Source organism: Podarcis pityusensis, assembly GCF_964106645.2.
Source record: "Podarcis pityusensis genome assembly, chromosome: 4".
NCBI lineage: Eukaryota > Metazoa > Chordata > Lepidosauria > Squamata > Lacertidae > Podarcis > Podarcis pityusensis.
The window spans coordinates 67,728,216-67,749,699 of record NC_138027.1 but is presented as its reverse complement, the minus strand read 5'-3'; the positions used below and the strand labels follow the sequence as shown (position 1 = coordinate 67,749,699).

The following is a 21,484-nucleotide window of genomic DNA, read 5'->3' as shown; positions in this document are numbered from 1 at the left end:
CTGGCGTCACGTGAACGACAGGCCCCGCCCCCGTGGCGCAGCCTCCGCCATGTTGTTTTTTTCTCCTCCGAAGCGGCCCCTCCCCCACCACCCCTGGCACCTTTGCGAACGGCGGCTGCGGGTGACTCGGAGAGCCTCGTCTTCGCCCCTCGCCGCCTTCGTGGTAGGTAGGTGGGCGCGAGCGAGCGCCGGGCCCCTTTCCTCCGGGCGGCGGGCGGAAAGGAGGAGGAGGAGGAGGAAGGCGGTCTCCGTTGGCTTTCGGGGGGACACGGGGGGCTTTACGGGACCGGGCAAGCTGGGCTAGCAGCCGGTTCATGCCTTGCTTGCTGGGGAGGGATGCTGTAGGGCTGCCCTGGTTCTGCTTCTTGGCTTTTGGGTGGCTGGGGGTCCCCTTGTCGCAAAAAAGGGAGCCAGCGACTCCCCCCTCCCCCCCCCAAAAAGAGTGGTTGTTTTGCAGGGTAAGTAAGCCGAGTTTAAATCGCTTCCTCAGGCTACCCAGCCGTGCAATGGGTATATATATTTCATTGATTTGAAGCCCGCGGTAGGACTGCGGTACTAGAGAGGGGGCGTTGTTGTTTTGTGGGGTGGTGTCAGGGTCCGCACCTTTCGCCATGGGCTCGTTTCCTGCGCAGTGACGAGAGAAGCTTTTCCCTATGGAGGTGCTTCGTGAAACTTCCTCGGAGCAGGAGGAGGAGGGGGGCTGGGGTCTCAGGCGGCTGATGCTGCCCGCCTGTTTTCCTGCCTGACTTGCAAAAGGTGGCGTGATTAAAGATCCCGTGATGGAGAGGCAGGCGGCGGCGGTTCGCTTGAGAAATAGCTGCTCTTCTATACTTATCGGCTGGCACATGACCAGTTTCTCCCTAGGGCAGTTTCTCAGAACTGATTAAAGTCACTGGACTGCTCAAAGGACAGCTCCGCTTCTTATGTATGTCCCCTTTGTCTGCCTTCATTTTTTTCTGGCGCTTTTCATGTGGAAAATCCCCATACCTTCCCATTTGAGGATGATGTATGATACCATTTACTTGGCTGCTCGTCTGGTTTTTTGTGAACAAAGTCTTCCTACCTGTGCATGAAAACAAAGAGCTTTTGCTTTCTGCTTATCCAGTGCCAATTGAGATGAAGTACTGGGTCTATCTAGCTGTGTGGCAAATAACTGCTGTGGGTTGGTTTAAAACTGTTAAGAATTTTTTGGTTGTTTCTGTCATATGGAAGAACAGGGAAATGTAGGGTGTTTGTCCTTAGCAAGGATAAGAGTTTCAAAACATTTTTTTTCAGAATATTGCGTAAAAGTAATTCTTGATTGTGTTGGAAAGCCACTTGAATGAAGGTGCAACTTTGTGGTATGTAAAGGACTACCCTGAGTGCTGCTTAACTTCAAAATTCTTCAAGACACAATGGTCTGACTTAAGTTTCTCTAGCCCTGTTTTCTGAGCCTGTAACCGAACAGCTCTGGTTTCCTTGTGTCAGATTCATAGTTATCCTAGGGTGAAGAAGCTTTGTAGATAAACTTCATTATGCCAAAACTTCCAGTGAAGGATATTCTACTGTTTTCCTAGGCCGCTTAGTACATTGCCTCACTGTACCTAGTTAAAAAGTACTTCCTTATACTTAAGCTAACCTTGCCTGTCTGCAACTTAAATCTAAAATTGGAGGGGAAATATTTTATGTCAACTTCTAAAAAAATCTCTGAAAAGATCAAGCTGCCGGTGTGTGTGTGGGGGGGGGGAGATCCCACTTTTAAATTGCACAAATCACTAATGTGGGGTGGAGGTGGGGTGTCAGAAGTCTGACAAACCTATTGCTAAAGTTGTGTTATGTTAACACACTCCTGCCATACAACCAGGAGTGGGGAAATTGCAGGTGCTTGTTTTCTTGAACACATGACACTTCATTCCTGCTGCTTAAAGAATGTTTATGAGTGTCTGCAGTATTCATTTGTGGATAGAATTAGTATTTGTTTAGTACACTTTTATCCCACCTTCATTTCATCATGGAACTTAAGGTGTCTTACCATGGAGTTTCTAGGCACTGACCAGACCCAGACTTGCCTAGTTTCAGCAGGGTTGCCGTATCATCATTTCCCAGCTGTACATATTTTAAAATTTTATCTTACATATTTAGAAATTGCCTCACAACCAGAAGCTATTGAAGTGGCGTACAATAAGATAAAGTGAGTTAAAATACAAGAGAGAGACTCCAAAAAGACTAACCCTAATTCTACAATTGTAGAATTAATATTCCATAAAATGACTGAGTCATTTGTGGGAAAACTTAAACTAAAACATCTTCAGTTTCCCCCCTAAATATCAAGATGTTGGGCCACTTTCAAATTTCAGCTGGTTACTGATTCCACTGGGCTGGAGCTGCAACACCACAGTGTGAGCAGCCATTGTAATTTCACCAATATTTTTATTGGAAGCTCTGACTCGTGTAATTAAGTCATGAGGAGGGAAAAGGAATCTGATAGTAGGCACAAAAGCTATTATAGATAACATAGATTTGAAAAAAATGCTTAAGCCTTTGGGGAAGCTTTGAGGAACAGGTTCTGATGTGTAAATGATTGCATCAAGTTTTGCTTTATTTCACCAGAAGGACAAAAACCTTCTGGTTTTAGATTTTTATGGTCCTATTTTCCGAGTCAGTGATTAAATAGCTTTAAATTCCTGTAATGTGTGCCATTTGCTCTCCACATCTAGTGCGTATTTATAGCTGGCCATGGATTTTGTGATATGGTACAGGTAGTATATTGGGCCTTAACTTTCTAGTCCCTCGAACTAGCGCTTCTTGAATACAGGCTCTTCAGTTTTTAAGTTCCTCTGGAATAGCTTGATCCAGACAAGAGGGGGATGGTGATGGTGAATGGGGCCTTGTGATCTGATGAGGTAAAGGTACATGCTGCTGATAGGATTTTCTTATCTATGAGAGACCAGGCTTGCACCATGGGAGTCTGTAAATCCAGCTTTCTTCTCGAAGCATGACTGGACTGTTTCAATTAGTGCTATCAGATTTGCCTATCAAGAAAAACACATAAGCTATAATCCTGCACATGTATGACTTAAATTCCTCTTTAACTTCAGTGGGAACTTAGAAACCCAACAGACATCACTGTTTTAAATATTCCTATACACTCATGCGTGTTTCTAGCTTTATTTGGTATTAAATTAGACATTCATAAATAAGTGGACCGAAACCCCAGATCTCAGTTTAAAAAGAGTCCAGCACACCTGATAGCTGGTATTCTGAATTTCAAAGTAATCCTAACCCCTAGCTTTCAGTAGTCAAACATACTTGTTTACATACTTTACAGAACATCTGAAGTACTTTGACTGCCTTTAAAGTAAATCTCATTTAACAAATAATTTGGTGCTACAGAATATATTGTTATAAGTCGAAATTACAAAGCACCCTTGAAGTGATTTGTAAGTAGTTAGATTTTTTTTTTTACCTGGGGAAAAATAATATAGTGGGTTAAAATAATATAGTGAGTTAAATCCCCCCAACACTGAATTACCTTTCACACCCCTGCAAAGTGCCTTTCTACTACTTCTTCATCTGGTTACTTGAACAAAGTTTGATAAGAGAAGCAATAAGGCTATAGACCTGAAACATGAACAGCCTAATCCTGTCATACATCTTAATCCTGTCAATGATTACTCAAGAAGTACTACAATTTTAATTAAACTGAGGCTGCAGTGCTGTGATTTGGTACAGCTTTCTTTTGGGTAGACATGTATAGATTTGTGTTTTTATTTCCAGGTATATAATCACTTACATTAAAAAGGCATAAGAACTAGACTATAAAGAATAAAATGCTTGGAATAACATGAAAACCATTAGTTTCTTCAGAAAGGTAGAGTGCAATATTAAAAAAAAATCTACCCTTAAAGGTAAAAACATCAGGGTGGTTTACAAAACATTAAACGGCTAAATATGTATGAAATGCAGGTAGTTCAAATTATGGCATTAAAGTAACATTACAAATCAAAATACGATATGATCTGGACTTTGGAGGGGACAGTCTAATACATGTAAATCTGTTGATGCTTATGCTAATATTCACATATTTGCAGTGTGGCATGTGCTTTAAGTGAAATTATAGAGCAGGAGTGGGGCTCCTATAGTCTTCCAGTTGTATCAGTCCCCAAAACCATGGTCAGTGGTAGCAATGATGGGATCTGCAGTTGAGCAACTTCTGGAGGGCCAAAGTTTCCCCACCTGTTGTAGAGACTTGCTCGAACCATTTTGGTTTATACTAAGAAGACACTGCTTCAGTTTGTGATTCTGTCCTCCATGTCCAGTCTTTTTCATATCTGCCTTGCCCTGCACAAAAGCTCAGTATCTGTGACTGGACTCCCAAAGCTATTCAGTGTTGCCTGTGTAGTTGGCATTACTTATATTCCCAAAGTCAGCTCTTAAAATAACTGCTCCCACATTTATTTATTTTTATAGAAAATGCACCTTTACATTTTTCTGTTCTGTTCTGCTCTGCTTCCCCCCAAACCTCAACTTACTAGCATACAATGAAAGCATACCTTGGTTTTCTGCTTCCTCTTTTCCATCTAGTTATTCTAAAAAGCAGCACGTGAACGTTTCACTTCCTCAAAAAAAGGGGGGTTAAGCTTACCATGATTACACAATAACTTATTATTTGCCAAGTAATCTTAAGTGGGGGGGGGGGGGATATTCTGTGATCAAGCTACTGCCACTGCCTAAGCCCTGCTTCGTTGCTCTGCCAGGGGGTTTGGGAGTTTGGCTTTTCTTGTTCTTCTCTAATTTTGACTTTTAAAAAGTTTTCCTCCTAAAAACACAAATGGGAGGGGATATATAGGGCATGTTGGTGGAATGAAAGCTTTTTGGATCCCTGCAGATCCAGGGGCTTTTGTGATCTGCCCACTTTCAAGCTTTCCTACCAGAGATACACTTCCAATGCTATACCTGCACCTACTGAGCTTTCTGTGGGTGTACTAGGTGATCCTCCTGAGATGTAAGTGTTTTCCTGTCTGTAGGCCTCTCCACTGGTAAGAGTTGCACACTACATCTAAAGGCACCTTTGCTGGTGTACAGCCTTAGTAGTTGTTGAGGGTTTTTAAAGTGCATGGCATTACTGTGTCTAAAAGTGAATACAATGTCTCTCTTTTTTACAGGTGTTGGATTACAATGACTGAACAGTAAGGGTAGCTTATTTGGTAAGTGTTTCATATGCTTGTAATATTAGATGTCTTCTGCATTTCTAAAATTTCAAGTACAGGAAAGATCGAGGGGAGGAGGGTGTATCAGGAAATATGGCAGAAGTGGTTGCTTGGCAGAATACTGGTAAATCCCAGAAATTTCCCTTTAGACAAATATTAGGAACTGTTCATATTACCACTGTTTTCTGAGATGCTTCATGAGGATCAGGTCAGTTCAAAAGCAGGATGGAGTTAGTTTAACAGTGGTCATGGTGGTTGTAAGACGTCTGGGTGGATGGAGACGAGAGCAAGCCTGATCTTATACTGGCAGCCTGGCTGTTAGCATGCAGTCAGTTTGTATAGCATGATAATTTCTCATTCACAGAATGATTTTAGTATAATTAAAATCAATCTACCATTTGTGACTAAACTTTAGAAAGCAACTAAAGTGCCCTTGATTTAATTGCTAACATTTACAGCAGACCTTTAGCATATAGTAGAAGAGCTTTATCTGTCTATGTTGTTGCTTACAGTTATATTGCATTTAAATCTATCTATTATTTTTGAACTGATTTTAATGGATGAATTTATGAATACTGCTAGCCTCAGCTCTTTTGTGAGGAAGGGCCAGTTATAATAAATAAGTAAATCCCATATCAAATAGATATTTGTGTAACAAGTGGGAATTTCTTTGTATGAACAAGATCTGTTCTATTTTGCAGAACTGGACATAAGAAAATATCTGTTCTTGAAGCAACAATGTCAGCAAAATCAACGCTCCTTAAAGTAATCCTTCTTGGCGATGGAGGAGTGGGCAAGAGTTCGATTATGAACAGATACGTCACTAACAAGTTTGACACAGAGCTGTTCCACACAATAGGTGTCGAGTTTTTAAATAAAGACCTGGAAGTGGATGGACACTTTGTCACAATGCAGATATGGGACACGGCTGGTCAAGAACGTTTTAGGAGCTTGCGGACTCCTTTCTATAGAGGTTCTGACTGCTGCCTTCTCACTTTCAGCGTAGATGACTCTCAGAGCTTCCAGAATCTGGGCAATTGGAAGAAAGAATTCATTTACTATGCGGATGTCAAAGAGCCTGAAACGTTTCCTTTTGTGATACTGGGAAACAAAGTTGATATTAGCGAGAGGCAAGTGTCTACAGAAGAAGTCCAGAACTGGTGCAGGAACAACGGCAACCATCCTTACTTTGAAACCAGTGCAAAAGATGCCATTAATGTTGCTGCAGCCTTTGAGGAAGCTGTTCGAAGAGTTCTTGCCACTGATGATAGGTCAGATCACTTGATTCAAACTGATACAGTAAACCTTCACCGGAAGCCCAAGCCTAGCTCATCATGCTGTTGACTATTTTGTTTTACTTTCCAGCCATATATAGTTCTAACTTAACTTGAAGTAATAATAGATCAAATATGATTCAGTGGGTGCCACTCTAATATATTAAAACTGTAACATTCTACTGCTTTATGTGTCGGCAGAGGAAAGCTTCTTTTCAATAAGTAGCCTGTTACTATGTTAGTGGAGTCTGACATCTGGGAAGGTACCAGCTGAAGAGTTGATTTAATTTAAATGTGTCATTTGAAAATTAATAAATTATATACTAAAACTTGAAAGTTCTAGAAGCACTACTTGGGAGGACTTGTTCTGAAATTCAGATGCAGAATAGATTTTTTTATATGTACATATATATTTTTATGAGATCACCAGCCCATGTTTTGCTTCACTAAAACCCTTTTTTCATAAAGCAGTAATGGTAGGTGATAGGGTCTTGTTCTAGTTCTCATCTTTAAAGTGATTTTTCTTTAAAAAAATCAAAGCTAATATAAATATTTTAAGGGCTTTTGCTATTTGCCTAGTGTCACTGAATTGCCTGTAGATTTTATGTTAGGAAATAAACCTGCATACATGGAGCCTGCCTGGTTGTGTCTTCCTGCCCCTTTCACCTGTAACCGATTTCTATAAGGTTGGAGAACATATCAAGAGTTTTCAAAAGAAGGGGCTTAATGTAGCTCCTCATTGATACTAAAATTTCCCTTTGGCATGGTTTTAATCTTAATTATGTATTGTCAATCTTAAATAGCTGTTTATCCTGGCCCCAGTGGGCAGTTACTTGGATTGCAGGATTTAAGGTTTTGAGTGAGAAAGCATTCAATAATTTTTTGTAGCAACATTTTTAAAAGTTAGAGCTGCAATCCTGTGCACACTTATCTTGAGAGTAATCTGTATTGGAAGCAATGTGACTAACTCTTGAGTAAACACAGGATTCTGCTGCAAGTTGTTTCACTATGAGAGATGGTCGAAAGGTTCACTGCCTCTGCCTTTCTCACTGAGCAGTTTTCCATGGCATTATCTTAAGCAGCTGAAGTATGTGTGAATACCACAATGTTTGATACGAGCGAAGCTGAACCTGTGCTCTCCAGAGGTTGTTGGACTACAACTCCCATCAGCCCTGCCCACACAGGCTGGGGCTGATGGGAGTTGAACTCAAACGTCTGGAGAGCCAGATTCCCCACTCCAGGCACTCCCTTTTGTTAGATTGCTTTTTGGATGGATAACATCCATTCTCAGGCAGTTGTTGCAACACAATGCAGCTCAATAAGTGCGAGAAAGGGCAGGTTGGACTCAGGATGAGAACTTTTCACTCATTCCTTATGCCTTAGGCAGATCTTCTCAGAAGCATTAAAAGAGCAGTTGCCTTCAACTGCTTGCTCGTGACTTCATACAAATTATTTAATCTTGATCTATGGGGCTTTCTGTACTTTGATCAACTGACAATAGAGCTGTGGCTGGAGATTTAGGCCATGCTTAATGGGCAGCATAAAAAAGGGCATATGATCTGAACTACTCTCACACACATGCTAGAAAAGTATGTGGCTAGATGGCTGAGTAGAGAAGATATTTTGCTTTACCACTTGTGTGTGGAAGCGCTATACTTTTTGCCGGGGTACTCGCTATGCAAGATGCCTTATTGCCATTAGCTTTGTGAAGTTATTAAAAATGAATGCTGTTTAAGGTGATAAACATCTCAGAGGGCCAATATGCTAATGTTATCAGTGAGAACAGAAACAGCATAACTTGTGAGAGGGTGACACTTCCTCAGAAGGTTTCCTATCACCTACCCATCTGCCTAACATCAGTGCAGGAAGGATCCTACAGATCTTTGAGCTGCAGGTTGACAAGGAGCTCATGTACTTATTCCAGTGAATATATTGTCAAACTACAGGTTTTGGACACTAGGCAGAATTCGGCAGAGGGGGTGAAAACTAGAGTGTGTTGGTATATGGCTGGGTGGAAAAGGAAACCATCTCTTTATCAGTAAATATGACCTACAGGGCTTCATTACTGTATTTTAGTGTTTAAACTCGAAAGCATAAGTAATGACAGAAATGTGTGTGTGCGCGTGTGCACACACACACACACACTCTTTTGAAAAAAACATCGCTAATGTTCCTCAAATAAGAGGTTTCCCAGAAAATAGTGACCCTACAAGTATATGTTAACTTGGAGTGGTAGTCAGTTAAGTTTTACTCAACACAGACCTACTGAAATCAATGGACCTAGCTTATGTTCATTAATTTCAGTGGGTCCACTCAAGAGTAAAACTTTGTTGAATACCACCCTCAGTCTTGTGCCCATTTATAATGGGCTGTACCCAGTGCTGCCATTTTGTTTGCACAACAGACTCTTGCTTGTAAAACAGCAACTTTCTCCTCTCCTGAAGCCCCTCGTGCATTCTCCAAAATTGATCCAGCAGATTGGTGGGTAGTGGGGAGAGGAAGCAGAAGTTCTGTTGCATGAGCAGAACACTGCCTGCACAGTTTTGGGTGCCAGCCATAGTGTGTGTTCTTGAACAGCACAATGTCACAGAATCCTTGGGCCAAATGGTTTTGTGACTTATGTTACTGTAATTCAGAGAGTTCTGAAGTATTATGACTTGTGCTAGTTATCCAAGGCTTTTTCTACATATACTAAAGAAAAGAGATCTAAATGGTTAAAGACACAAAATACTCTGTTTGTACTGCTGAATACTTCCTCCTGTTAAATTACAACATACCCAGGGCAGCAGTTAATATCAGAATAGTTTAATGAACTGAAAGACTTAATGACCCATTCAGAGAGCATCAATGCATATAATATTATAAATTTACATTTTATTTGGAATGTTAATTCAGAATCTCTGCAAATGAATCAAACATCACATATGTTATCCTATTACTTCAGTATGTTTGTCGTGAAACGTAACCCCTCAGTAGGAATGTAGCACAATGAAACTTCAATAGGCTTAAGCAAATTCTTTAGTAAAACATATAAATGAGTTATTTAATGTAAGGCTTTATTGAGAACCAGACTACCTATAGATGTTTTTGGCTTTCTTCCTTACTCTTTTCCAGGCTAAGGCTATATGGTCTTTCATATACAGTACACATCACTGATGTCAAAGTTAGAAGATTAAGAATACAGGCTATTCAATCTACCTAGAATAGGACTGGATAGTGCTTAACCTGATTGGATTGTTCCCAATATAATAAGTGTATTATAGAAAACAAAGTAGTGGGATTTAGTTCTGACCTTTTAAATTTCAGTTTAGTTGCTTGGTGTTAATACTTTGAGTAAAAACTTGAGGAGCAGCAAGTTACTACAAATAAGTTTTACAGGCAAAACACATCACCCTTTTTGCATCCTGTTGCTTCATTCACATGTGCACGTGATAATGAAGTCACTTGTAAGCAAATAGTGTGTTTCTGCCCAACTATGTGCTCAAGTATTCCAATAAAATGGTAGCAAGTTGAACTGAGGCGATTCACTTGTAACTATGTGTTTCAGGGTAGTTGTGTTTCTGTTCTGCTATCCATACCTTTTTCATTTCAACACACCACTCTGGTATCTGGTTAGTCTTAATACTGACATAGCCCTGAACTGAATGCTTTCACACTGATCAAAAAATCCTGAGGTCTGGCTTGCTTTAGTTATTAAAAAAAACCTAGGTTCTTCATTTAACCTTTTGCCAAGCTAGTGGAGGTGCTGCTTTAAATATTTAATTTTTAAAATTAATTTTGATATATACAAATGTTTTATAGCTAGAGTGATCACCTATAATAAAGACATCTGTTAGGCTCCTGAAATTGGTTTTCATACAAGGTAATAGATAGCCTTAAGTGGTTTGTTTTTTTAAAATATAGATTAGCCTTTATAGGTTCAGAAATGTCAGATATACAGCAGGCTATTTAGGTTCTAATACAGTTATAGTAACTCAACTTAAAAGATGCTTTTTCCCAAGAAACTGGACTTTTCTGTCAAATGCAGTTGATCGAATCTGGGAATTCTGTTCATAAAATGGATTCATCGCAAACTGAGGAAAGAAATTAACATAGTGAGAACATATTAGTAATTAAGACATGCCAAAAAAGGTCTAGGCTGAACCACATACAGCTAAGCCAAATTACAGCCACTTTGCTCCTCTGCCATTCCTGCTGCTGTGAGCTAGGCCATAGTTTGGTTTAGTATGTTATCTGAATCCAGTCTTGTTATTTATCTTGCTCTAGACAAACTGCAAAGTATTGCTCTTTGCTTACAGCTCATGGTTTGTCTGGAGCAAGACAAACCATGAGCCCAGGTTTGGACATGCTATGCCAAACCATGGCTTAGCGCACAACAAGAGAATGTTTTTTGTTTAGTGTTGCTTGTGAATTAGGTAAATATGACTATTCAGTTGATGAGGTTTTTTATAGAAAAGGAAAATTCAACACTGCATGAGGGTACTTCATCTTCCAACTGAGTATCTCCAAAATCTTCACAGGATTCCCCAAACCCTGAAGCAGATTTTGGTGTACACAGGGGCTAGTGAGAGAAGTCCCACTATGCAAGCAAAAGTCTCTACTACAGGTGGGCACAACTGTTATTTCCCACTATGATCAACCATCTCCAAATACTTTTTAGACAATAGGTTAATGTCAGGATCTACATGACTGTTCTAGCCATACGTAGCTGTCTGATACCGCCCTAGTTTGTACTTCATATTAAACCATAGTTTAAAACAAACTATGGTGTAGCATGCTGCTACAGAGTTCTCCGCTTCTCCCCTGCTTCTGTGCCACCATTTGATATCTGAACCTAGGCCTGTTTCTTTCCAAACAAACCATGAGCACAATCTAAGCTTTTCAGCAGCATGGACTAGCATGGTGTGCATTCACAAGTCGTAGTTTAATGCAATGTACAAAGTGAGCTATCATATTATTTCTGTCCTTGAATGAGGAGGCAGGGCCAAATTTCTTTGCTTCTTGTTCCTGAAAAGCAAAGTAAGTGCAGATCATTTGTTTCTACTGTGAAAACCTGGCAGGAAAGAAGGGGTGTGCATACAACTCCTTCCCTCCTATGACACATGTTGCTTCCTAGCATGAGTCACTGACTCATTTCAGAAGCAGTCCAGCTTGCTTTCCTGTATTGTCAACACAACTTGTTATACCTGTGCTGTGGAATCTTCCTTTCCATCACTTTGGGGGCGAGGCAGGGGGGAGTCCTTGTAACATAAGCCTAAATATGTCATCCTTTATAATAGAAACATGCTAAACAGCAATTTACACTTCCTTCTAAATGCGGTTCTGTTCATAGACTTGACTGCTAATTAACCTCCTCTAGGTGAAAACTGAATAAGATAGGGTGCCTTTTCCAGACCAAGATTCCCAATATTAATACTGCATAGCTTCCTATACAGTGGTACCAAGGTTTACGAACTTAATCATTTCTGGAAGTCCATTCTTAAACCGAAACCGTTCTTAAACTGAGGCGCGCTTTCCCTAATGAGGCCTCCCGCTGCCGGTGCCCTTCCACTGTTCGGATTCCATTCTTAGACTGAGGTAAACTTCGTAAAACACTACTTCCGGTTTTGTGGAGTTCGTAAACCATATAGTTCGTAAACAGGGCGGTTCTTAAACCAAGGTACCACTGTATTAGCACAGATAAGAGTTGATCAATGAGGGAAGATATAGGGCTCTCCAGCTGTTGCTGGGTTACAACTCCCATCATCCCTGACCATTACCTCTGGTGTCTTGCACTAATGGGAGCTGTAGTTCAACAACAGCCAGAGGGCACAATGCTAGCTACTTCTGTTATGGATACTTACCTTTATATACAAGTCATAGACATCACTAAAGAAGTTTTTGATTCCATCTTCTTGCCTTACATCATGAAGCATTATAAATCTCATATGTAGAACAAATTAAGAAAATAACCACTTTTTTAACACTAGGGGGTGCCTAGGGGTTTTACCAACCACCCTTCCTTTATCCCTGATCTTTTCCTTCCTCTCACAGCTTGCCCCCAGTCACACCCTGTACTCCCTGTCACTTATTGGGGGCAGCAGGTATGTGTGGATAAACGTGAAGAAAGACCCCCACCCCCACTCCTGCCAGTAGCCCTAACTGGGCTGCCACTTGCTTTTCTCAGGCATGCACACTAGGTTATCAGCATGAAGACAGACGACTGCAAGTACAATATAGAGATAAAGGTACTAAGTCGGACTAGACCTGAGGGTCCCCTAATTTGATTCCTGAACTAAAAGGGAATTGCCTAGATTTGTAGTATGTGAAACAGATGGCAGACATCAGCCAAGTGCACCTTGTATGAGCGGGTCAAGATGGCCTAAGCAAGTGAGCAATAACATTTGGAAATATGAAATCATACTTCCATTGGGTACAAATTGAAGGGCCGCTTGTGTGACCCAAAAGCAATGTTTAATCCTCTCCAGATGGCACCATGTATTTCAGTTCATAGTTGCCTCCCATTCTCAAATGAATACACTCTGGTTCTGCATTAGCTCAAAATCAATCATATCCATTTATCCCTTTTATTAACTACAGAACAACAAAAAATGCTCTAAAACAGGTGGGGAACCTATTTTGACTACAGCCAATTCCTTATCATTATCTGCCTTACTTATTGGCTTAAAAGGGGAGACTCGCAAAGCCTTTTCCAGGTCTCCCCTGCTTCCCCTTTAAGCCTCTGAAATCAGGGCCTGAAAGAGGGAGGGATGAAACTTGCAAAAGGCTTTAAGAGCCTCCAGAAGGCTCAAAGAGGAGTGTAGGAGCTGCCATAAAGTCTTTGCAAAAGGCTCTTTGAAGTATGGTAAATGAAAGCTACTTCAAGGGACATTTTTGCACAAGGCTTTGATCCAAATTCAGTTGATGAGCAGGGATTAAATCCTGCTTCCTTGGCTGTGCCATCTTGTTCCCTACTGGGAACAGAATCCTGCAGCCAAGGTAGGACACCATCAGTGATGTCAGCTGATGGACATGGTTTGTAGAAATTGGACCCCTTGGCAAATTGGACCCCTTGGCAGACCAAGACATGCCCACAGGTTGGAGGTTCCAGCAAAAAAGGATATGTCCTGCTGTGACAAAAGCAGAAACAAACCATTCATTAAACTTGTCCACAGTCTTCAGGTACATATTATTAGACAGCCACATATTCTCATCTACTAGGTCAAGAGCAGCATGAGCTATGAACTGATTGAGATGGCGATGGTCATCCTGAAAAAAACAACAAAACTGAGTATGGCATAAAACAACTTTCTGTGATGCACTGCAAAATGTAATATACATTTGGCCAGTAATGCATCAGATATACAGACAGTATTCTTTCTGCCTCCATAAAATGTTAACCCAGTGTATGACTGGATGCTGAATCAGCCTGATTTGGGGGATGAAGTGGGGCTGGAAGAGAGGGAAGAGGGAGGAATCAAGCATCAATCAGATACATAGGCACTACCCCTACATAAGGGCAGTAACATTTTCAATGGCAGCAAATTTAATTAGAAACCAACTATTGACATCAAATTAATACAGACCTTGAGCTATCAGCTTTCTGGACTTAGACATGCTCATGACTATGTAAAAATTCAGTATTTATACAAAAATTCGCACCTTAGACTCTACTTTACCAGCTGGTAGAAATTCCATTTCAAACACTGGATTATCATGGTGACCCACAATTACAAAGTAGAAGCTTCCAGACATGATTAAGATATTCCTTCTGAAAAAGAGAATAGATCATACAGCTGAAGTCTGAAAAATAGCATAGATCATACAGCTGAAGACTCAAGCTGGTCTTCCTCTCCAACCTTCTTTCCTAAGTAGCTGTGCTTTCCTCTGGACCACACTAGTGAGGCCAAGAGTGGAGTCTTGAATGGGGAAGCCCAGAACCTCCGTTCACAGTGCCCAGGCTTGCATCCTGGGGAGGTCACTTTAGTGCTGCAAACGCAGCAGTTAACTTCACCCCTGGAGGCACACTCCATTGTATCTCCAGACAGACTGATACCAACAACAAAAAGAAAAGAGATTATTGATTTCAGGGTCGTGGGTTGAGCCCCACATTGGCCTAAAAGATTCCTGCAAATCACAGGGGCTAGACTAGATGACCCTCATGGTCTTTTCCAACTATGCAATTATATGATTCTATCATCCTGGCAGACATTCAGGCCTCAGGGTGAGTGGGCATGAACCGCACAGAACCTCAATGGGGAACCACCGGTGTCCCCCATCAATGCCTCTACCCTCGACCGTTCAGCGGGGGCCAGTTTAACTATTTCCCAAGCAGACGTTTTAACAGGAGTAGGAAGAAGAGGTTTTACCTGAGGTCCAGAAAGCAGATACAGAAAGAAGAGAAAACAGAAGGCAGCGAGTCGCTCCTCCCCAAAACATCCGGCGCAGAGTGATGTAGTCATAGAGACCAGCCCCTTTTATTGGTTGATTCTGATGGGCGGGTCTCTCAGCGGCGAGTTGTCGCGAGAGTTCTGCAATAGCGACGTGTTTGGCTGAGCGCAGTAACCGCGGCAACGAGAGCCTAGAAGCGGCGGTTGGGAGCGAGTGGCCGTTGGGAGTGGGGGCGGGACCTTGAGAAGCGCGTCTGCGCGAGGCCGTTGGAAGAGCCTCTCGTCGCGCCTCAGAGGCGACTTCACGGCTGGCCGCTGCCTCCCTTTTTCTGCCCGTGTCAGAACTTCCCCGCTCTCCTCGCCACAAAATAGACCCTGAAACTCGGAAGGAGGAGATGAGAAGGGCCCCGCCGCCGCGCCTCAAGAGTTGTGCCCGGCCGGCTTCCTGAAGCGCCTCTCCTTGACCAGAGAAGCGTAGCCGCTCCCTTTCGCAGCCGCCCGCGCGGTACGACCAGGCGGGCGGGGAGCGGAGTGCGCTTCTCGAGGCCGGCCAGAAAGCAGGCGGGGAGCGAAAGGTCTAGCAAAGAGGTGGGCTAGTAGGAAGGGTCGTTTAAAAAACAACACGGAAGAGAATGTGCTCTGGACTGCGCGCAACTCGCATTGTTATTATTGGTATTATTTAGAAGGTGTCTGAAGTTTCCTAGGGACTACAAAAAAGGTCGGGAGACTCAACCTGTAAACTAGCTTACCCCCTAGTTCGTTTCACAATTGAACAGACACCGTATTGGGGAATGGGTAGGAAACGGGAAAAACCCTGGCGTTGCCCACTGCTAACATGGCCTGTATTAAATTCGGTTGCATCTAGTAGTTAAATGAAATAGGCAGCTCGAATACTTGCAGCTGTGACAATAGCTCCTCCTCCAAGGCAACAAGATGTATTTTCTTTCTCTTTCTTCCCCACTCGCCATTTACCAGGGCACTGGATGGAGATAACAGGGAGGCATACTTCCTTACAGGATGAGCTGTTTGTCAGAGGAGCATATTGTCTCAGGAGGTGGTGGTGCATGCACATAGCCAGGATTTATTGTGGGGGGGAAGGATTTATGTTAGGGGGCAGAACCAAGCTAGCTGTGATGTGATTGGTCAGTTAAGTATTTGTATTTACTTGATTTAGGGGTAGCAGCTGCCTCTCCTTGGCTACGCCTATGTGGTGGTGACTTCTTGTAGGTGTTTAAGTAGAGATGGCTGTCACAGGTGTAGTAATCCTGCATTCCTGATCTGGTGTTGAGCAGGTCTAGATGACATCTCAGATTCCTTTCAGTTCTGTTATTCTAGAATCTTAAAACAATTGTGTCACCACATACGTCAATTTTCTGTTGATTCTGAATGTTATGCATATTGTAATATTTCACAGGCAGAACAATCTGAGTCGGCCCTGGGAGGCTGGTCACAACAAATTCTCAATTACACTCACAGGCTTGCCAACCAGGATGAAAAGCAGTGTTTAGAAACAGAGATATGAAAGGTGTCAGAGATATGGCACCTTAAACCTAGGTTATGAGCACAACACCGGAATGTCTAAGCATGCTTTTTAAAAAAATACGAAGCTGAAAATGAATGAACTACAGCTAAAATAATTCTATTCATTTTTCACATGGTGTCTAGTCCTTATCCTGCCAATCCCCCTAATATTCTTAAGCGGGTCTCTTTTCCAGTCTTCAGAGAGTAGCTGGAAGTGTGGAGGCAGAAAAAGGTCCTCCTCTCCTTCCACTCTGTAGTTTTAATCTGAAATCCTAGGCACAGCACTGTGCCCAGAGCTCAGGAACTGCTCATGCTAATGAATTTCCCTGTCACAAAATGCGCCTAGAACAATGGGAGTTTTGAACACTGATGAAAAGGGAGGGTTTTTTTGGCGGGTTTTTTTGCTGCACCAGCTCTAAGCTGCCATAGCAGAGAGGCATAAATCAGACCCCTCTCCAGAGAGTGGATGGGACTAAGATCCAGTGAATCCTACCCCACCCCTTGTAGTGCCCATTTCAGGGCCTCATGCTGGCTACTCTCTGTGGCAACACAACTGGCAGAAGCATTGCTGTGTTTACCACAGCTGTATAATGCAAGGGTTGACGTCGTTGTGACACTGGTCAACTCACCATTGGGAATTGAGCCTATTATATCTGCTGTACTGGCCTAATCCCCACTTCTGTTTCTTGATCATTTTAGAATTGGAAGAATATCGGGAGGTGGGATGGAATGTTACTTACATTTTGTGCACAGTAAAAGTGAGCTGTTTTAATGTATGGTCCTAAGTGTACTTATTCAGAAGTCACTGAATTCTATGGGCCTTGTTCTTTGGTAAACACATATAGGACTGCATTCTAGTTCTGTTTTAGGGGCATTCAAAGTATGCTTTTGATGTACCAGTTTTCATTCATACAGAATATAACATTAAAGAATCATGCACATTAAAGAAACAAAATAAATATAGAAAGTTCATTAGGCTGTTCAGACTTCAATAAGGCACCCTTTTTTAATTATGATGTGTGTTTCAATCCTACCTTCAACCTTACTTGCTTCTGTTACCCTTTACACTGCCTGAATCCCTAGTCAATCTCCTTGCAAACCCATTTTAAAATTTCCATCCCATTGGGATCAAACCTATTCATACAATTTTGAGGCCTGCATTTTTTTAAATGGACAAGTCTCCAGTTCTTTGCCATTGTAGTTTCAATGCTTTGAATAGAACAGCTGGCAACAGAAGAACATAGGAAAGTGGCTTAGGTATATAACTAATCATGCCTGTTTACTTCCTTTTGTAAGTACCAGGATGTTTGTAGATGGTAAGTGTAAGCTACACTTCACTAATTGATAGCCCTGCATTTGCAACTCAAATAAACATGCTGATTTTATGCATGCTGCTAAGAATCACTTAAGACTTTAAAATTTTGAAATTTGGGGTTTTGATATGCGATTATTAAAAACCTGGCAACATTTCTGTTACCATGGCTTGTGTTTTTGGTTGTCTGCAAAAATAGCAATATTGTTTTCTTATGTTTTCAGATCCTAATGTCTTCAGATGAATTTCCAGCTCTGTCACAAGATGAACTCCGGAGAAGACTATATCAGACATTTAAGAGCCGAGGTGTTTTGGATTCACTTAAGGTATTTGATATAATTAAGCAAGATTAAAATAAGGGTTTTAATTTATTAAGCAGTATTTATACCCTGCCTACTCACTGAAATTCTCAAGGCAGCTTTCAATATATTTAAAGCACAATAAAGTAGACATTAATATAGTAGTCACAACTGTAGGGCAAAGGTGTATGTATATAAGCCATGAAATTATGAGATATATTGAAAGAAATATTACTGGCAGATTTTCTCTTGATGTATTGCTTGACTGTTCAATGTGTAAAGCATTATACACACCAGTGTAACACAAGGTTTCAGTACACTTAGCATATCAAAGTCTTAAACTTTTTTCAATTTATTTAATGTTTCTTTTTCACTTTTTCTTCTAGAAATCCCAGTTAACAATAATGTAATTTTTTCTTTGTGCCAGACACAGCTTCGAAACCAGCTCATACATGATCTAATGAATCCCATTTTAAGTGGAAAAATTCAGCCACAAGCTGTTTCTAGTGAATGCAGTTCATTGTTAATTGGTGCTTCTAACAGTCTGGTGGCAGATCACCTGCGCAGATGTGGCTATGAATATTCACTGTCTGTCTTCTATCCAGAAAGTGGATTAGAAAAGGATAAGGTAAGTACCTTCTTTTGAAGGATGTGTTAAATTATGCTCAGTACATAAATGAAGTCCTGTTTATCCAGTGCAGTTATTACATTGTCTATCAACCTATCTAGACCATCTTTAGTCCAAGAATACATTTGTCATTTTTTACTAGGTAAGTAAGTAAGTAAGTAAGTGTGGCCCAGTAACAGATCTCAGCTATCTTACTGAACACCAGTACACACACACACACGGCCATGCACACTTTGACCCCCTAGAATCCTCAAACAATTTATAACACCACCACTCCAGAAGAGCATAATACTGTGTGTGTGTGTGTGTACACATTTTATATGTAACTACAAACAGTCCAAAAGTGGGTGTAGGAAAGTCTGTTGACTTGCCAACAGGAGACAGAAGGATCTGTTTCTGCTAGGCTCAGGCCTTTAATTAGTCTTGGAAATCTCAGGAAGAAGACATTATGGGTATGTACAGCAGGATCAGGTTCATCTGTGTAGGGCAGGCACCCCCAAACTCGGCCCTCCAGATGTTTTGGGACTACAATTCCCATCACCCCTGACCACGGGTCCTATTAACGATGGATGATGGGAGTTGTAGTCCCAAAACTTCTGGAGGGCCGAGTTTGGGAATGCCTGATGTAGGGTCTTCTTTCCAATGCCTACTGGAGGTCAAATGGTCCCACAAAACATCTAAAGTACAGAGAAGAAACCACTTCAGAATGAACGCTGTTGATTGCAAAGTTAATTACAGTTGGATCAGCCAGCTTAGAAGCAGTCTGAGATATGTTATGGAAAATTCTAGGAAAGACTTTGTGCATGCCTGACTGAGTGACTGTTTCTGAGCCTCTGAAGGTGAGACATTGTGTATGTGTGAACTCCTGTGTGTGTATGCAAGAGTGAATGATTGTAAGACTCAATGCGAATCATTGTGAAACTGTGTTAACTTCTGAGTGCCTGTGTGTTTGACTGCAAAAGTGTGTATGATGGCATGCAATAATTGGCCTTGATACAAACAGTGAAGGTATATGTGACATCCCAATCATTATCTCATTTTGATTTTGTTGGCTTAGTTGTTTAACTTTTTGTTTTGACAATATGGATTGTCAAATGTATAATTGAGAGTTATCTGGTTTCTTTATCTCCTTATAAAGGCCCTCACCATGCAAGATTTACTACAGCTGATAAGGATCAATCCAAAGACTGATCTTTACAAAGCACTGGTAAAATAATTTATTTCTTGCAATCTTATTTTTTGTTAAGCATTGGGTAGATAAGAATGCAGTCAAAATCCACCACCTGTGCTGTGGAAGAGGGTTAGGATAAGGTGGTAGAGACCCTTTGCTGCACTGCTGCGAAGGCCCTACTGCACTCTGTGGAGTGGGAAACTATTAGTGGTTGTTCTCTCACTGGCAGAAGCTTGCAGAAAAGCCCCAAAGGGAGTATTGTGGGATGCTGCCTGTTCCTCAGACCCCTCTGGTGCACCTGCCTGGAATTCACATAGCAAAAAAGGGGGAAGGATATGCCCCATAGCTTTTGCCCTGGCCAGTGGGAGTGGCAGGGCTTGGGGTGTGGCAGCTACTTTGCAGCTCTTCAGCTGGCGCTCGGGACTGTCGTATAAATTGACTAAATTATTTTTTTGTTTTTCCAGATTTCAGCTTCAGAAAAAGAGAATACGAAAGGTACAGCTATAATGTACATATATTCTAAGTAAGTTAAGATTGTAGGCCACAGTCCAAAGATATTGTGTGTGTTTAAAATTATGCACACGTGTTTAAACAATTTAATTAATTGTTTAAATAACAGTTAACTCAAAACAGGGTTTCACTCAAAACCTCCATGGTAGTTTAATTTTTTTTTAATGTTAATAATAAAAGTACAGCAGTTAAAAACAGATGGAAACATTTGACATTAAAATAAGTGTCCAGTGGTTTCTTTGACATTTTCGCATAAGCAGATCCTGCTGCTGAAGAGGCAAGCTGCTGTTTGGAAGAGAGGAGTTTGAACAGCAACTCTGGATAGCATACATAAATATTTAGACAGAAAAACAAAATAATGCACATTTTGTGGCCACCTGAAGCCTGTGTGCAACAATATCAAAATATAATACAAATACAAGAAAAAGTAGCATCAGTAGCCATCACAAACCTTGCTAAACAAAAAAGTTTTCAGCATGTGCTGGAGTTGCCTCATTGTTGGCGCATGCCTTATTTCTAGGGATGACAACTTGGGAGAGTGGACACAGCCAGGGAAGGCCCTCTTACTGGGTAATCCAAGTGGATGTCTCCTGGCTGTGGCTTATCCATGAGGGCCTCTGTAGGTGATGTTAGGGAATGGGCAGATTTGCGTAGGTGAAGATGTTCACTTTGATAAACTGGTCCCAAATTGTTTGGGGCCTTATACGTTAATACCTAAAACTTGGTGCAGTAGCAAATTAGCAGCCAGGGCAGTTCCTTTAAAAATGGTGTTAGTAACTTAACTGCTTCATTCTGCACAGCTTCTAGACCAATATTATGGAAGCCCCATGTAGAACACATTGCATTAATAAAGTATTGAGGTTACCGGTGCCTGGGTCACTGCAGCAAGACTGTCTCTAGGAATGGCTGCAGCTGGCATATCTACTGAAACTGATAGAAGACACTCATTTCCCCTGGAGCCACATGAGCCTCCAGTGTTAATGATGGATTCAGAAGCACCCCATTGTATGAACCAGCTCCTGCAGAGCAGGTGCAACCTTATCCAGACCAGGCAAATTGCCTAATTCCTGGACCTGGGGACCACCTACTCACAAAGCCTCCATCTTGCTGGGTTTCTGTTTATTGGCCCTCATCTAGTCCATCACTACTCTCAGTCACTGATTCTGAATCTGCACAGCTCCTGATTCAGATGTTACAGAGAAATAAGAAGC

General features: G+C 41.5%; 3 protein-coding genes across 9 annotated transcripts in view; 2 read left to right on the top strand and 1 right to left on the bottom strand.

Moving 5' to 3' along the window:
* Window positions 1-28: 28 nt before the first annotated feature.
* RAB9A (RAB9A, member RAS oncogene family) lies at window positions 29-6,799 on the top strand. 3 transcript variants are annotated; one of them, XM_081001457.1, is made up of 3 exons: window positions 29-167; window positions 5,145-5,186; window positions 5,891-6,799. In XM_081001457.1, exon 3 carries the CDS (start codon window positions 5,928-5,930, stop codon window positions 6,531-6,533), a length of 606 nt encoding a protein of 201 aa, XP_080857583.1. In that variant the 5' UTR covers window positions 29-167; window positions 5,145-5,186; window positions 5,891-5,927; the 3' UTR covers window positions 6,534-6,799. The 3 variants fall into 3 exon arrangements, with proteins under 3 accessions (XP_080857583.1, XP_080857582.1, XP_080857584.1); XM_081001456.1 differs by having other exon boundaries at window positions 30-163; XM_081001458.1 differs by lacking the exon at window positions 29-167 and adding an exon at window positions 310-458.
* Window positions 6,800-9,317: 2,518 nt separating this feature from the next.
* Window positions 9,318-16,139, bottom strand: TRAPPC2 (trafficking protein particle complex subunit 2). Of its 2 annotated transcripts, XM_081001466.1 has the most exons (6): window positions 15,998-16,132; window positions 14,812-14,973; window positions 14,105-14,213; window positions 13,569-13,711; window positions 12,307-12,394; window positions 9,318-10,536 (listed from the first exon to the last, which is right to left on the bottom strand). In XM_081001466.1, exons 3-6 carry the CDS (start codon window positions 14,195-14,197, stop codon window positions 10,438-10,440), a joined length of 423 nt encoding a protein of 140 aa, XP_080857592.1. In that variant the 5' UTR covers window positions 14,198-14,213; window positions 14,812-14,973; window positions 15,998-16,132; the 3' UTR covers window positions 9,318-10,437. The 2 variants fall into 2 exon arrangements, with proteins under 2 accessions (XP_080857592.1, XP_080857593.1); XM_081001467.1 differs by lacking the exon at window positions 14,812-14,973 and having other exon boundaries at window positions 15,998-16,139.
* OFD1 (OFD1 centriole and centriolar satellite protein) overlaps window positions 15,026-21,484 on the top strand; it is a 39,286-nt gene continuing 32,827 nt past the window's right edge. For 3 of the 4 annotated variants that reach the window (XR_013984977.1, XM_081001302.1, XM_081001300.1), the window contains exons 1-5: window positions 15,026-15,420; window positions 17,890-17,991; window positions 18,392-18,592; window positions 19,731-19,799; window positions 20,228-20,258. Coding sequence is in view for 3 of the 4 variants with exons in the window: in XM_081001302.1 (XP_080857428.1) it covers window positions 17,896-17,991; window positions 18,392-18,592; window positions 19,731-19,799; window positions 20,228-20,258 (397 nt within the window). In the remaining variant the exon portion in view is untranslated. The remainder of the gene's footprint in view (window positions 15,421-17,889; window positions 17,992-18,391; window positions 18,593-19,730; window positions 19,800-20,227; window positions 20,259-21,484) is intronic. The other variant, XM_081001301.1, reaches the window with a different exon arrangement.

Excerpts from the sequence above, each read along its gene's own strand:
- RAB9A (XM_081001457.1), top strand. The coding sequence starts at position 5,928 with ATGTCAGCAAAATCAACGCTCCTTAAAGTAATCCTTCTTGGCGATGGA.
- TRAPPC2 (XM_081001467.1), bottom strand. The coding sequence starts at position 14,197 with ATGTCTGGAAGCTTCTACTTTGTAATTGTGGGTCACCATGATAATCCA. Across the intron at positions 13,712-14,104 it reads CTGGTAAAGTAGAGTCTAAG|GATGACCATCGCCATCTCAA; the intron begins GTGCGAATTTTT and ends TGTTTTTTTCAG. Across the intron at positions 10,537-12,306 it reads TCTATGACTTGTATATAAAG|TTTGCGATGAATCCATTTTA; the intron begins GTAAGTATCCAT and ends TTCTTTCCTCAG.